The sequence below is a fragment of the Lepeophtheirus salmonis genome, chromosome 11 (assembly GCF_016086655.4).
Source record: "Lepeophtheirus salmonis chromosome 11, UVic_Lsal_1.4, whole genome shotgun sequence".
Classification (NCBI taxonomy): Eukaryota; Metazoa; Arthropoda; class Copepoda; order Siphonostomatoida; family Caligidae; genus Lepeophtheirus; species Lepeophtheirus salmonis.
The window spans coordinates 10,470,318-10,487,857 of record NC_052141.2 but is presented as its reverse complement, the minus strand read 5'-3'; the positions used below and the strand labels follow the sequence as shown (position 1 = coordinate 10,487,857).

Genomic DNA, 17,540 nt, shown 5'->3' with positions numbered 1-17,540 from the left:
AGCCGTCAGCAATCAGTTTTTAACGATTTACCAAGCATTATTTACCTTTTATTTTATTACATACATAGCACAGGCGTTGTCCATAAATCTCTATACATATATAAGAAAATGTCATTTTTTCTTAAAAAGTCCTACACACTTTGTCCTCTTTTTTTCTTTTTTACAAAGACATTTAACTAGTGAGTGGGTGACGCCAAAGTAAAATTAATAATGTAATCGCCAACATATGCTAAAAGGACTCTAATGTTATCAACTAATGAAGTTAGTTCCTCCACAGTGTTACTTTCATGGTGTCTACGAGTACTAAAACACTGCGTCCCTAACAGACAATATAAGAATCACGTATTTAAAAAAACTACAATTAATTAATTTATTTATTTTGATAATGGAGATTTATCTCCCGGTCCGTAGCAAATCTCCAGGCGGGCCGCATCCTTTCCTTGAGCTGTATGTTTGACACAGCTGGTTTAGATCAAAGATAGTCAATTAACGACGACATATTAAATAATGTAGGAAAAATTGTACAATTGTAATTTTAATGAGAAATCGTCATAATTCCCCGTACAATATAAGTCATATAAATGTCCAATCCGAACGTTTCTGTCTTTACTTGTCAAAGTAATTAAATTTATTCATTATTTAAACTAATTTATTTTGTCTAATCAAAACTTAGCTATAGCAATTTTTTCCATGTATACATAGAATCCAACCAAAGAATAATTCACAAAATGGAAGAAGAATGTTATAAAAATGACTACTATCAAATATCGAATCATACATACTCATTAGAAAGAAAGAGGAAGAAAAAATAATTGAGAATGACAAATGTCTCTCATATAGAATTACAGTACATTATATTAATTAATTCCTCTACGGATCACAAAGAAGCATTCAGAAACTGTACATAATTGCTTCAAATTCCCTCAAGAGGACTTCGTATCATCAAAAAAAAACAAAAAAACTAAAGAATTATGAGGTAAGCATATATTTAATTTATTATTATGTTATTATTAGTGTCAAGACCCGATTATTACTTCCCAGTTTTGTCTTATGTAAGGGATTTTTTATAGATCAATTTGCACCGATATTTCGATCCAGACCGTAAGCTGAATCGTTTCCAAATCGTCGACCGATTCTTTTGGTCTTAATCTATAGACCAATAAACTTCTCTATTCGCCTAATTTATGAGTGGTACAAATATGATTTTTGCAAGTCATTTAGCCTCATATAACGATATTGTAGGTGGATGTTCCACATTTTGAAACAAAACTAACTTCATCAAGAGTTAATTATAGAATCGGTCTAAACTGAATTTCCAATTAGACATTTTTTTGTAAAAAAAATCAAGAAAAAGTGTTTTGTTTTGCCCTAAGTATTTGTTCATAGAGCGATCTGGCCTAATATTTCGTTCCAGACGGCGATTTCAGGATGTGAAGCGAAATTAAATAGTTATCAATCCCTGGACATATTTATTTGGTTTTCATCTATTGATAGATTTGCCTACATATCTCCCAGATTTTTGAGTTGTAAAAATATTATTTATTTAAATCATTTAAGTTCAAACGACGATATTGTAAGTAAATATATTCTCATTTTAAAACACAACTGACGCCCTCAATAGTTCATTATTCAATCGGTCTAAATCGATTTTTTTGTAATACAGATCCAGACCAATTTTTTATATAGCAATTTGTATCAATATTTTAATCCAGACAGTGATCTCAGGCTGTGGACCTAAATAAAATATTTTTCAAATCGAGAACCGATTTCCTCCTTTATGCACCTGATTTATGTTTTGTGCAAATATGATTTATGAAGTACATTTAACTTTATATGTCGTTATTATGTACAAAACACACTACTATCACAAGAATCTTTCTAAAATATTGTGGGACTCGGTCTTTAAAGTTGTTTTCTAGACCAATTTGGATAGATATTTCGGTTCAAACTGTTTTTTTTTAAACCATTGACTGAATTTTAATTGTTTTCAAATCGTGGACGGATTTTTTTGGTCGTCTCAATTTCTGGAGCAATTTTCTCCCATTTTTGATTTATGTGTTGTACGCATACGATTTAAGGAAATATTTAACACCTTATAACTTTATTGTACAAAAGTTTACGACATTAAACCACACATGACGTCATCAATAAATCATGTATAGAACTGGTCTAGACTGAATTTTAAATGAAACCAATTCCAGAGAAATTTTTCTTTTGGACAAGGTCGAGACTGAACTTCTTTGAACTATAAACAGATTGATTTATTTTTCAAATCCATGTCAATTTCTTGTGTAAAATAAATTATTAAAAACAATATTTATTTTTTTGAAAAATAACTATCCTAAGATATTTTAAAAGAAACATAATAACCCTTATCTCTAACAAACAGTATATAATGTGTCAATGTTTGAATTTTTTTGAGGGGAATAATATAATGGGGGAATCCGAAGGTTTAATATCTGGGAGGTTTTTTGTCGGTATTTTACTTTTTTATAATTGACAAATTTGAAAAATTAATTTTATATGGGACCAAAAATCGCTGCTAAAAAATTTTTAAAAAACATCCAAAATGTATTTTATGAAAAAGATTATTCTTTCAAATTTAGTATCTTTCAAATAATTAATTGCTACAAATTTCCCAAAAAATTTTAAAAAAAATATGGTGGACTTCAAAAACAAAAATTTGGAGGCATTTTTTTTTTTTTTTTTTGTAGACAACCTCACTGATGTGCTAATGAGGTTAAGCAATAATACATTTTTTTTGCTTGGAGGGACCTATATTGCTCTACTGGAGCTGTAAAAAATATAATATGAAAGAACCCAAAGAAAATTAAACCCCAACACGTTCCGTGTGAGGGTGACTAGGTATGTATCTACTGCATTATGGGAGTTTATAGGTCTCCCCATATCAAAACTCTTAATTTTGAAATGTACGTATTGATTAATGATCTTTAATATACTGTATACTCAATAATTTTTCATAATTAATTCAAAAAGAAAAAAAAATCTCCCGGTTATATAATGTTTTTGAAGTCATTAATTTTTTTTTTTTTTAAATGACCACCAGTGGGTAATCCTCACTGTATTTGATACAGCAGTGACTCACTGGTGGGTCATCTCACACACAACATGTTAAGATAAAGAGATTTAAACAAATTGCCGTTCTTTGTTGAAACTATGTTAGTCAATGTTTAGCCTATCGTCGAAGTACATAACACATTGCTTCATCCCACTAGGCTATTACTTTTGACTCTTATTAGTGTTCAGTAAGTTGATTTTTTTTAGCTCAAATCCGTTTAATGGGAATTCCAGATGATCTAACTAGTTTGATTTCATGGTTTTAGATATTCCTTCTTTCTCTGTTGATATGTTTATATAAATTAATCAAAGTATCTCATTGCTTTCTAAATTGGAGATTTTATATTCAAGTCTAATGATTGGTAACGTCAAGTTCATCTTAAGTTATGTATATGCCTATGACATCATATATTCACTTATAATTCATCCCGTCGCTACTTTTATTGTTTTACGCAATCATTTATTCGAAAATAAATATGGAATGGCTCAAAAGGAGTTGGAATTACTAAGCCAATTTTGGGAAACTTTTCTGAAAATATTACTAAATAAATGTGGAGAATCGTTCAATGCCTACCAAGAATTACTTTTAATTCAACAAATAAACAGTCAGAAAATTGTTTAAAAGAACAAAAAGAGATACATCAAGAGCTCAAAACAAAATACACTCTATATTTTTGTGTGAACGAGAGGTAACTCCTTCTTATAAGTGGAGATACAGTACGCCATTACCTCACTAATAATAAAGTTATTTCATATCCACATATTTAGTAACAATTGGCAAACTGAAAAAAAATTTCTCTATTTTCATCCCATAAAAAATTTGTTCTCAATTTAAGCTTCAGTATAGACCAATTTTATAGATAAACTGTTGATAACAGGGGAGCCCACAGGGTTTTATTTGGAAATGGGCTTAATTCTTTAAACAAAACTACTATTTTCGCATTTTTTATTTGTCCAAGCCCTTTCATCCCACCCCCTCTGGACGCCCTTGTATGAGGTCAACTATGTTTCAAAACTGTACATATTGCCTACAACGACGTCAAATGAAGTTAAATGGTTTAAACAAATCTTATTTATTTATACAATTCATAAATCCGGCGGTAAGGAGAGAAAATCAGTATATAGGTTACTAGCCAAAAAAAATTATGTACGATTTTAAAACCGTTCAATGTTCTATTTAGGATCTGAAATTGTTGTCTGGAGCACCAAAATATCGATGCAAATTGGTCAACAAGAAACAATTAAGAACAAACCAATAAAAATTGGCGTTTTTGTCTCACTAATTTATTTTGGGCATTTCTTTGTTTCTTTTTGGAAGAAAAATTTCGTGATACTATAGAATTAAGACTGTGATAGTGATGTAGAAATGTTTATAAGAGTTTCATAAACAATGTCATAAAAAAGGGGGGGTGAACTCACGTAAAATATGATTAAAAAGAGACTATCTTAATTGCATTTTTTTTCTTCATTATCATCATAAGAAAAGGATATAAACTTTTTTTTTTTTGTGGTAATGATTTATGACCCAATGTTCTTCTCCTTTCGGTTTCTTGTACAAAAATACAAAAGAAATAATGAATAATGCATCTTGCTTCCTTTTGATCGAAATTGAGTTATTGGAACATGTTTTGAAACAAAAGTTGTACCTTTAAAAACGAGCAAACTTTCATAAAAAACTATATAAAACAAACCCATTAATTTCTCTTGATTCACCATTCTTCTTAATTGATTCAATCAGTGAGGATCGATTTTATACATGTTATCTATATAAACAGAGAGTTGAAAATTAGTTTTAAGTTAGTATATGGTGAGATAACATAAAAGCAGTCTACAAAAAAATCACCTAATGGAGATAAATGTGGCCCTTCAAAGCAAATTAAAGATAAAATGATAGCTATCAAAATCAAGTATTGATTATATTTGCATTTTTAGAGGAATCATTGGCCCTTTCTATCAACAAACTATTCTTATTAATCCTTCAGGTATGCTGCAAATTTGACTAAAAGTAGACAAAATTGATCGTCACTTCAAGAATTTGATGTTGGCATATTTTATTGTTGAAAGGGGGATATCGGAGACAATATAAGTACCTTAAATCAAATAAAGGTTTTAAATTATAGTTATAGTTCTTGGGTATCTTAATTTATCCCAGTAATGTAAATACAAAGGCTATAATTGAAACAAGCATGTCTATGAAATATTGGTTTTTATGTATACATATATTAAAAAAAATTGAACTTCATATTTTTCTTGATTTGGTTGTTGGTTGTTTTTATTTTGACACACCACAGACGTGGACCACCAACGCAAAAGTAAAGTAGAATATATATATATATATTTTTTTTTTTAGCGATGAACATCGGCTACTTTAATAAATCAAATTTGAGGAACTCTCAAATGTTTATCAGAGTAATTTATTTGTAGAAATTGATGAATATTAGTTGAAGAATATAAATATTATTTACACTACATTTTGAGATAATAAGCCTATAATTGACTCAAATACATACTATTTTTTAAAATAGGCCTTACAACACCACAGTTTAATAATTGAGCATTAATACTTATTAAATACTTGGAAAACTCATTTTTATATAATTGTACATTTAATTTATGTTGTACGAATGCCAATGAGAAAGAAATATATCGCTCTAGCTAAAAGTTGGTGTGTGCTCTTCCAAGAGATGCTACTAACTAAACATAACCTCAATACGCACCATAACAGCCATCTCTTTGCACGGACTTTTGAAACTACCTTCACTTGTAAAATAACTATGAACAGAATATTTTATAGATATACCGAGACGTTACTCCACTAGGAAGAATATATACCGTATTATCTCTTAACAGATGTTCATTTTCTAACGCTTTTGCTCCTTTTAAATCCAGATTAAAATTAGTTTTATTATTATTGCAACTCTGTAGTTAGTTTTTTCGTATCAAATCTGGTTTTCGAGACTATTGAACTAGTTTTAGTAGTATTTTAACTCTATTTATTTGTTTCAATCAACTTCTGAATAAAGAAAGAATTAGACTTACTTCATAAAAGGATCAAAATTGGATTTCGTTTGGGATCAACCAATCATTTTTTATTTAGAAAAATGGGTCTGGGTAACTTTTTATTACTTAAAAAAATCAGTAATATCAAAAAGAGAAAGTAAAACTTGTTGAAAATAAATTGTTAGTTATACGTTTTGATATTACTGATTTATTTTTTAGTAATAAAAAGTTACCCAGCCCCATAATAAGTATGAAAATAATGAACAATCCAGTCGAAAAATGTTAAAACCAAATTTTATACAAAAAGATTTACAGAGTGCCAAGTAATACTAATAAAATTAAGATTTAATGAATGGTTTTAACCACAATTCCCATAATATATATGTAAGTAGGGATGTTAAAATTTCACGAAATCTTTGTGAGCAGACTTTTTTTAAAGTATATGTTGGTAATCAACAAGATATATCCATTCTTTTCAATTATATATCCCTATATTGACAATGCAAACGTAATAGAGAGTAACAATCACTCTAGTTGGAAATAAAATGACCTGCAAGAGCGTTAAAAAAGAAACCGAAAATTAACGTGGTCACACTAATAATTTGTACACTTATAACTCAGGAACAAATCATCAGTCTCCATTTATCACACACATGTGCTTATTCAGGTAATAACTACAAAAAGCCACTCTCTCTTCCATTATCATAGATGGTGGTCTAGATAAATTAGGGAAATCTTTTAGGCATATAACAAACGAACTATACTGTGTAGAACCCTAATTTTTTGATTATTTGAAAGCTATATTTATGGTATTTCATTATTTAAAATGAAATCCGCCTCGCTAAATAACTTGATAACACGATGATGAAGGATTTGGCAGCCCAGGCAAGCCACTTGCGGATCCAGCTTTACATTGTACGGGTAATGAACTTCTTCAGGCCCTCCACAGACGAATGAACTTGACACAGGCATCCTCTTGAGATAGAAATCGTATGGATTCAGGTCCGGGCTATCAATAGGACAAAAATCTGGGCTCCACAGAGAGTTGCACTTTTTTGGCCTTGATGTACTGTCTTGTTGGAAGCTGAAATTTCTTCATTGGGCTACTTCATTTATCCAGTCAGTGTAAATTAAAAGTGCAAAACCAGAAAAAGTAAAATGGCAAAGATGGATCCACACAAGGTCCGCATGGGCTGCCAAATCTTTCATCATCGTGTGGCCAAGGTTATTAAGAAAGGTGGATTTCATTATGAATAATTAATGAACAATCCATAATGTAGATTTGAAATAATAACAGTTTTTTTAGTTCTACCCATAGAGAATATACATAAGTGGCTACTTGTCTCTGGACTGGCCATTCAAAGAATGATATATGAGAAGTTGTTTATCTGGCTCAACTTGTAGGGGCAAGAGGAGTTATTTTAAAACTATGCACTTTAAGAATAATAATCTATTCAGTCATTTACTTTAGTGGACCAAGGGAAAAGGGTTTGAAGTTGCTGTATAATCAAATGTAGTAATTGCAATGGAACAGACAAGGGGAAATTAAACCAAATTTCATTTAATCGAATTCCACAAGATCCTCAATTAAGAGTTAAATGTCTTGGGCCAATTCGTTGTGAAAATTTTAGGTCATTATTAACTATACATCTATTTCATATGTTTCGAACAATCAAAGAAGTCGGCCTTTGTTCTTCATGGCGTTGTACTAAATCATCGTTCAAGGAGGGAAGTGTTCCATCAGTACTTCGAGGTATTCCAGATAGACTATGTACTCCTAGTCCGAAAAGACGCCGACTTCTTCTTCGTTATGCTCAGAACAAGAGAAAGACAAATAAAGATGTAATTCAATTTAGGTGTTCCAAAAATATTGTCGGAAGATCTTTTACTAACTGTACGGCTCTTAATGAAACGTATATATTAAATGTATCGTATAATGCATCGACCTTGAATTATGTGATGCCAACTGTTGAAGAATTTTATCGAGAGGAAGAACAAACAGACGACAACAACAACTCTGAACTGAAACACTTGAGAGGATGTGACTTCTCTTTCAGATCCAAAGTATGTTCAAAGTCACATATATCAGAAATTACAATAGGAGCAAATAATCATGATTTGAGCCTTACTCATCTTGTCATAAAAAAAAATTAAATGTATGCTTAAAGAGCTTCCTGACAGAGTATAGAAGCATTTCAAAACGTTCCAGGAACAATATTCACCGTTTAAGAATATTCTCCAATGTATAAATAATCAGCACTGGACTATCATTTAGGTATTTTTTCATATTAAGATATAGTAAAATTATCTATTTAAATTTATATAATAATATCTTCTAAAGTTGATTATGAAAATATGTGTCACATTCTCTTGAAAATTACAGCCTGAAATTTTAAAACGTATATTCAGAAATTGGTACAATATCAAAAAGAATTGCTTTCAATTGAAACATTCACAAACGAATGTAAGAGAAAAATAAATCTAAGCAATAACATTTCCAATTGAGGATTTAGATTGTATTTTGTGCATAAATTAGGAAGATCAAAACATTTTGGCCTTTGCCTCTTGTTCAGCAACTCCTATGATATGTTATAATTCAGCTCTTATAGTTTGCTATGAATTAATCTATTAATACTAATTGAACTACAACAACAATACCTTTTTCTCAATTGATCTTCAATAGATTCTTAATTTGCGAATCTCTTTTATAAATTACTAATTTACTAAAAGCTTGTATTGTTAAATATAGAAGGTTGCCTTCAATGAGCTAGGGATAATATTCACCGCAATAGACTGCTACAACAGCGCCAATAGTCACTCTATTATGATAATAACTCTACTGTTCTACCCTATCAAGTTCGTTCAATATAAGTCTTTCAAGATTTTCTCAATTTATCTGGACCTACCTGAACTATTTTCATGTACGCTGACTTTTATCAAAAAATATGTTGTTGTTTTTTTTTATATAAAGACTTTATCCGTTTAGAGAAGTTACATATATAAATAAACATTTTCGTTTACCATTAAAATCCTAAACTAAAGGCATTAAAGCAGTTAATTAGCACGGTGAGTCAAACGATAATTAAAATACTCTGTAGTAGTTTATTCCATTTCATAAAAATCTTCAATAAAATTAGTAAAATGATCAGGTAGAAAACAAATGAATAAAAATTATCAAAATCATACAACTAAAAAAAACGTAGGATGGAGACAAAAAGATAAAAAAATATGTTATTTATCAAACTTGCCAAAACATATATTTTTCTTTTAAATTTACACTTACGAGGATTAAGACAATTTTCATATCCATAAATATAAGAACAAAATCCCTAATAATATAAATAAATAAGTAGAATTATAAAAAATATGACATTGGACGAGTGCGATACTTTTTGAAGTTGCTACTAAGGAAACTCTTAAGAAAGAGTGACAAGAAACAAAAATGAATCAAAAACATGTAACTTAAATATGTTATCTTATTCAAACCCTTGATCAAAAAAAAGATGAAAGACATGTTTCTGGAATTCAATTTTTCCATTTGACAAACATGAATTTTATTCAATATTTTTACACGTTCATTATTCATAAAATTGAACATTGATTCAGTCTAGCAGAAAATGACGGCTTAGTGAAAAGAAATTCCTTATGAGAGGATCAACACATCTAAAGTAGAAACTCAATAATTTTATCACTAGTCTTAAGGTGGGTTAGGAACATTTATCATTTGTATATAATGAGTGTAGTAAAAAGTTCGAACGTTTTTTACTTTATTTTGACAATAAAATCGACATAGTTAGAATTATCCGATTAAGATGGTTCCAAACGGTTTTCTGGCTAATCTTCATTTCCTGGGCAATGGAATAAGTGCTCACATGCCGGTCCAACTCGACGATTTCCATTATTATATCGATATTTTTGACGTCGATATTACCGCAACAGAATTTTTGGAAGCATCGCTTTGCAGATGCATCTGATACTGGCCCCATACACAGCACAATTTTTTTCAAATTTTGGAACGCTGTAACACACAACTGGTTCATAAAGAAATAAAGTCAAGGATCGAACTTAATGAGTTTTACGACAGATGTACAGGACTGAACTAAATTGGACAGACCGTGTCTTCAGTTCTAAATAAAGACCGTGACAACATTAGTCAAATGAATAAGGTTCTGGTATTTAAAATGTGTCCTCCTTGTGGAAGTAAAAGTGCCCTGATAAATTAAATTTTAAATGCATGAGAATAACTTACTTGACATTTTCGTACCTTCAAAATATAATTTATTTTCATTGCATTTTACATTCAAAAATAAAACTAATTTTAAATCACATAACTTCATTGATTTGGAAGGGATAGTTATTGAGGTTTGAAGATTATCATATGCTATGTTCGTAGATATCAATTGCGCACATATGCATGATATATGTGGTAATCCTTCTTTAGAAAGAACATACATATATGAGTAAGATAAAGCTATCTTAAAGATAGCATATAAAAAATTAAAAAGATTATATTTATATTTAATTTGCTTATGTTAAAATTCTCAACTAAAACGATCTACTATAATTGTATAATAGGTAAACTTCTAGAGTAAAACCTCCTTGAATACAACTTTTTTGTCTGTCCATTTGCTGTAAATATAACCAAATCTGCGCCCCTTTTGACACTCTTGAAAGTCTAACATATAATTGAACATGTGAAAATACTGATTATTGTAAATATAAAGGAATTTTTTCAAATATTTGACATTGTGACTTATTTATTGCCATTGTCATTGCTAACTTGCCATGTTCCTTCTTCAATCATAATGAAGATTGGAGATACATACAAAAATTAACTCGTTCATCCTCTTCCTAATTCCATTTTTTAATTCCTATTTAATCTACGGTCTCCCTTTTTCTGTTATTACACTGATTCGTTTTAGATTTTTAATTTTATTTGGTGCATTTTCAAATCAACAACCCATACCTTTAAAAAAACTTTGAGACACGTTTATGTAAAAATGAACTTTTAGAGAAAAATCAAACTTGCCCTCCAGAGCTCAGAAATCTGGTCGGATTAGAATTCAACATAGCCTCACGGACGTAACTCAAAATTGTATAAATTGTGTGTACCTTTCTCCGTTTTTGAAATTAATGCGTTTTAATCATTATTTTTCTAAGCCGGACGTACATCAAACACTAATAAATTATTGAAATACTGCGTAGGAATGTAGGATATGAAGTTTACATATATATTTTTTTTTTTTTTTTTTTTTTTTCAGATGTTACTTTCAATCCCCAGGATTCAGTATATTCCTTCTGTCCCATTCATTTATCATCCTTTTCTCAACTGTAAGATCCAAATCATCAAATGGTAAGGTATTTGATTCATTTCTTTATACTAATAGTATTTTCCCATATTGTCATTTCTATCCACTCCTCAAGAAGCAGAATGGAAAAAGGAGTTCCGCAATCATTTAGTTGTTCCAGATGTTATTAATCGAGTACCACATAGTCTCTTAACCATTGACTATGGTCAAGGCCCTGTTGCTACTGGAGCAACGCTCTCTCGAGCATCTATAGAAAAAGTTCCAAGATTGGAATGGAATTTGGAGAAAGGGGAACAACTCTACACAGTGTTCATTGTGAACCCAGATGTTCCCAATCGAAGAGAGCCAATTGAGGCGGAGTGGCAACATATGACTGTGTATAATTTGCGGAATACGAATGTGAGACACTTTATAGATTTGTTTCTTTATCTATCAGGGGCATGGGGTCCCCCTAAAAAAAATATATGTATAAGGAAGTTTTACTTTTTACAAGAACATTTTGTGTCATTCAGGGAAATTATGCAAAGGACCAAAAAATATAATATCATAAATTTATATTTAAAAAAAGTTTTGAACTTTTTTAATATTTGAATGTGTTTGAATTTTTTTTACAAAAAAATTATTTTTTCCAAAAAGCTGCTGATTTTAGTAAAAATTTAATATTTGAAATACGATTTTTGAAATTTTTTACCAAAAGTTCCATTTTTTGAAAATACCAGTGTTTTTTGTTCTTTTAATTTATTATTTTAAATTTAATTTTTGAATTGTTTTTCCAAAAAAAATTAATTTTTGTGAATAGCTATGAAAGCTTGAAATTTTTCCCAACAAGTTTATTTTTGAAGTTTTATTTCTGGATTTTTTTTTTTTTAAATTAAATTTTCAAATTTTTTTCGGGAAAGTGTCATATTTGAAATTTCTATAAGTAACTATGGATTATGAAATTTTTTACGAAAAAATTCCAAAAAATAAGCCCTTTTTCCCACCCAAATGAAAAAAAAATCCTGCGACCGGCCCTGTCTATAAACTAGTGGGAGTATCTAGCATTGTTCGGAGGCATTAGGCGTACACAGCAGACAAACATAAAATTATTTGCTTTATTAATATAGATTGATACACTCTCTTTTATTTTCTGCATATATATGAAACCCTGAGTATAAGCTATACACGCTCGTTGCTACATTGTTAATTCATAGATCCACGTTGACATAGTTATAAAATATTAAGTGCACACTCAAGCATGAGCCCTCCCCAGACAAACAGACACCAAAGCACTTTTTTTTATTATTTTATAGCTTATACTTTTTTTTATTATTAAATTAAGATAATTTTCTTAATATGACACAATATGCTAGTAGGATATTTAGGGCACACTCAAAAATGAGTCCTCCGCTGACTAATAGACCAAGTTCTTCAAATTAATATTGGTATGAACCTCCCCTTTTCTTTTTTAATATGAAGCACTGTGCTTTCGCTTCACAAGATGCTTGTTATAAATGATTTAACCAGAGGCAGACAAATTTTTCTTTAATAAAATAGATGTTTGATAACTATATTACTTACTAATTGAAAAAAGGATAATAGCCTGTTTATATTTTCTCCATTATATTATAATCGTTAGATATATTAAGCAAAAATATTGAAATCAATCTCCAAATATGTAATTTAACACAAGAACGATAAGGATATCAAATTGACTTCTTAATAAAACATATAATCTAATGTTAAGTCCAAAATGTACTGTATTTTACCCGTGGTTCAAAAGCTGCATTCAGCTCTTTCATCCTGATGCTGCGGCTCTGAGATGAGGTTAAGTAAATAGTAACATTATGTTGTGTCTTTGATATTAATCAATTAGATTTAGAACACATATTATCCAATTAAAAAAATAAGTGCTTGTAGGATACTCACAAGGCTGTATATTAGATTTGGAGATTAATATTTTTCACCACCTTTTTGTAGCAGTACTTGAAAAAAAAGTAAGCAGAGCTTAGCTTCATTAGTTACCAAGGTACTTAATAATCATTACCGTGTTCCAAACCACGGCGTTAACTGGTTAAAATAAAATAACAACGAAAGATGACTAGAATGATAGCTAATATGGATAATTAGAATAATAATGTAACTTTTTGATTCAATTGAGAAATATCTTTAATTAGTCCTTTTTTAATAGTTTGAATAAGTTGGGTGTTTTGTAGCAATCTAATAACTGTATTGTAAATATGTTATTCACAACCAATTCATATCTAATTCTTTCAGGATGGTTTTGAAGCTTTAGTGGTTTCATTTTTGATACCAACAGTTCACGAAAGTAGTTGCTAAATCACCGTCATTAGAGTCTTGCTCTACAATTATTTGATAAAAATAAATTTAGATTCCTTAACTCATTATATGATTTTAGAAACTATTTTTTATCGCAAACTTACTACAGACCCTTGCAGATAAATTTTGACCAAGTTTATGGCGGTCAAGAGCAAAAACAACAATATCTACAAGGAGTTGTTGTTTTTTTATCTGAAGAGGTTCTGTAGTGTGTTTTTACAACTTTCTCAGAAAAAAATTAACAAAATGGTTAAATAGTATTTTCTTCTTCTTCGTGATTTTCTCCTTCAAACGCTCTAATAACGCCATATAATATTCTTTGTTGATTGCATTTCCCTTCTCGATGTGCTCTATGAATACTATACCAGGCATGTCCAAAAATACTGAGGCCATAACGTTTCCAGCCGATTGTTATGCTTTCGACACTTTGGTTTAAGTTAACCAGTAGCTGTACATTCAAATGTTAAATTTAACTTCACACTCTTGGTTTTGGATTTTTTTATGAAAAAAAATCTATGTTTTGTTAAGCAAAATAAAATATATGAGATATGGATTAAAAGCATTGCACAAATCTTGCAACAATTATCCCTGCTTTCATTATAATGCAGTCTATTGCAATTTGACTTTATTTCAACAATGATCAACATATTTCAGCACAAGGAAGGAATGATTCATAATATTCTTCTGTGTAATTTTCTTAATAGAAAAACTACGATCTCTTACATCTTAATTAAAAAACTTTAGTCAAAGAAAATAAGTTTGTCATATTTTTTGAAGCATTTTTAGTTGGAATACCATATGATATATTAGAAATTAAAATTATTTTTTTATTCCAGTTGAAGTCCGGGGACGCCACTGTAGAGTACTCTGCCAACTACAGTCATCGACTTAAAAGTAAGTAGCTGGTATTTATTAAAAATGTGACTACTGGATTATAATTTCTTTAAAGTTGAATATAAGTAAAATAATGTAAAAATAGAATATAATATATCTATGAAATATCGTGATATCATTTTTTCTCCTAAAATTTATTTGATTTTTGTGGTTTTATGCAATTTAAAATTACATTTCATTTTTATGTATACAGTCAAATTCCATTTCATATACATATTTTAACCCCTGTTCAATTAAGGTTATGTTTCTTAGATTCTTACAAATATGTATGAATATTTTTATAAAAATACCATACAAACTCAAAACTGCTCGAGAACTCTGTCTAAAGATGGGTTACCATATCAATTATTTCACTCCTGATAATTCCTTTTCTACTCTTGGGTAGGGCACCCAAACTTGGACTGTTAGTAGATGTTTATTTTCTCATCAAAAAGGTTTAGTGAATATTTTTTTACATTTTGTTTCCGCTGTCCTAAGTTCATATACAAACTATACTAATTATTTAGTTATTTAATCATCATGAGCGAACAGCAAGCAAAAAGATAGCACATCCCATATCTCTTAGATGATGGAGTTGAATTGATGAAGATTACAGACAATGTAAAGTGTTCCAGAAGCATGGTTTTTAAGTTAACAGGATAATATGCAAAAGTACTCTTACAACGAATGACATAGTTATTTATTAATAATCCTTTGCAAATTTTAATGAAGGTTCAAATTCAAGTTGATAATATTGTTCATTTTTAACAGTAAAGATTCGGCAATATTGCCGTTTAATAAAAATTTAAAAAAAGGATCAATAATGTGCGCTGTGAGAAATAGGTTAAAAAAAGTCCTTCACTACTATTCTGTTTAAAATCCAAAAAAACTAATTTAAGAACAAAATAGTATAAATATTTTATAAAGGTTATTTCATTATGTAAAACAAATTATAAAAAAGATTTAATCATATCTGCTAATAGTTGACAGGTAATAAAGGAAGATGACAAAATTTTCGAAAAAACGTCAATTTTCAAAACATTATGTTCGTTGCTCGACCTCGAAAACTTCTTTTAAATTGCTGTAAATTTGTCATTCCTCCATTTTTACCTAAATGCATATTTTAAGCCTATGACGTCTCAATATTTCCAAAAAAAGTGCAAATTGGACCAGTCTAATCCACATAGTCCTGAGATATACTTGTTTTGAAACAACAAGTGACAGAAAGTCACACCACTTTGTGAATAATGAATTTTTTTTAGTCTATTAAGTATGATACTGTTTCTTTTTTTTTACATTGCCCTAGCTAACGTTCATTGATAAAAAGATTGAATATTTTAATGTATTACAGCCTGAATATGCCGAACTGCCAATTGAAATCCTTTTGGATGTACTAATTTATTTGTGGTTCATAATCAGAACATGGGTCTAATTAAAAAAGTCTCAAAACACGTAATCCCGCGTTTATGGTAAAACTTTAAAAAGTTATGTCCTTCAAATCTTATTGTAGTTATCGGAGATCTGGAATCCTTCAAGAAAGCAAAAACAATTGCTTATCAACCATTTAAGCTATTGTTTTCGGCTTTTATGAGTTTTCTGAACACTATTTCTTGGAGCTTTCTCACTTAGTGTCTAAAAAGAGACAAGTCAGGCTTGTGTCGATATTTCCTTCAATGAGAGATTACTTTGACTATCCATGCAAAATTAAAAAACTTGGCTTCATAACTTTATACCATCAAGCATGTTATTAGCCTCCACATAATTTTCAATAATAAAAATAAACCTTTCTCCTTCACCCTGGATACTAAACAAAGGTTACCCCTTGTACAAAATGAGACTCTGGGATTACAGCCCCATCGACCAAAAGGTGCAGTTGAGGGAAGGCCTGCAGTGTACATCATCAAAACACCAAGCCCTCAAAGCCACTGTCAGTCAGCACTGAACACCATCACAGAGGACTACATCTGCAATAGGTTCCAGGCCTTCCACCACCGCTGCTAAGGGCGGATACATTAATGATTAAAAGATTTATTTACAATATTAATTTGGTTGGAATTATATTCTTAATTAATTAAACCTTTAACCCCATGCTGGACCGTTAGGTTAGTACATTTTGAGTCTCATTCAAAAATGTGTTTTTATTTATTTCACCTATTTCAGCAATATCTAATATTTGGTTGATGTATGTAATACAAAAATAACTCATTTGCTGTCACTCAATTTTTTAAGTAGCATGTATTGTAAGTAAAGGAAGATATCAAAAGAGAAATCCTCATCAAAAATTTTCATGGAATAATCCGTACACATTTATATACTACAATGTTTTATATTTAAGTTTACACTTAAGATTGTGCTTAAAACTTTACTAAAAACTAGTTCGTGAAGATAATGAGAAAAAAATTAAACTTACTTCCATTGATTTACCATAGATATTGACATTTTAATTCAATATGGCCTGTTCGTCCTGTAGGCTGTACCTGACTTACAGATGCAGTTTTCTATTAAGTCAGTCCATACAGCCTAGATGACGGACTCCAAAGATATCACAGACCCTAAAGGCTTGTTAAATTCAAGCTCCCTCGACATTTCCGTATAAAGAATAGTCCAAAGGATTAAGATCAGGTGAGCAGGGAGGACACATGTTCTGGGGCACAATCAAAAGAAGCTTTACTCTATATACCTGTTCTCTTTTGCTGTCATCGTAATGGCATGTTTTACAGTTCTTACAGTTCTTTTCCAACCTTGACAGACTTTCTGGCTACTGTTCCTTGTGTAAAAATGTCATTTTAACGCCATACACACCCGTTTGGGGAATCTCGGTTGCCTTCTTTTTGGCTTTCATTGTGTCTTCTTAAAGATATACCCAATAATTATAGATAAAAACAATTTCAAATCATTGTTAGAATATATTTTGTCAAAAAAGTACTGAGAAGGGTTAATTTAAATTGCCTTCGCCAATGG

The 17,540-nt window shown here is 30.1% G+C and overlaps 1 protein-coding gene across 5 annotated transcripts in view; it reads left to right on the top strand.

Annotated features, from left to right (window-relative positions):
* The first annotated feature begins 874 nt into the window (after positions 1-874).
* The window catches only part of LOC121126229 (uncharacterized), a 52,266-nt gene continuing 35,600 nt past the window's right edge, over positions 875-17,540 (top strand). For 2 of the 5 annotated variants that reach the window (XM_040721547.2, XM_071891687.1), the window contains exons 1-4: positions 876-976; positions 11,340-11,431; positions 11,503-11,786; positions 14,543-14,600. In XM_040721547.2, coding sequence (XP_040577481.2) covers positions 972-976; positions 11,340-11,431; positions 11,503-11,786; positions 14,543-14,600 — 439 coding nt within the window. In that variant the 5' untranslated portion in view covers positions 876-971. Of the gene's footprint in view, positions 977-11,339; positions 11,432-11,502; positions 11,787-14,542; positions 14,601-17,540 lie in introns of all 5 variants that reach the window. The other 3 variants (XM_040721548.2, XM_071891688.1, XR_011782190.1) reach the window with 3 other exon arrangements.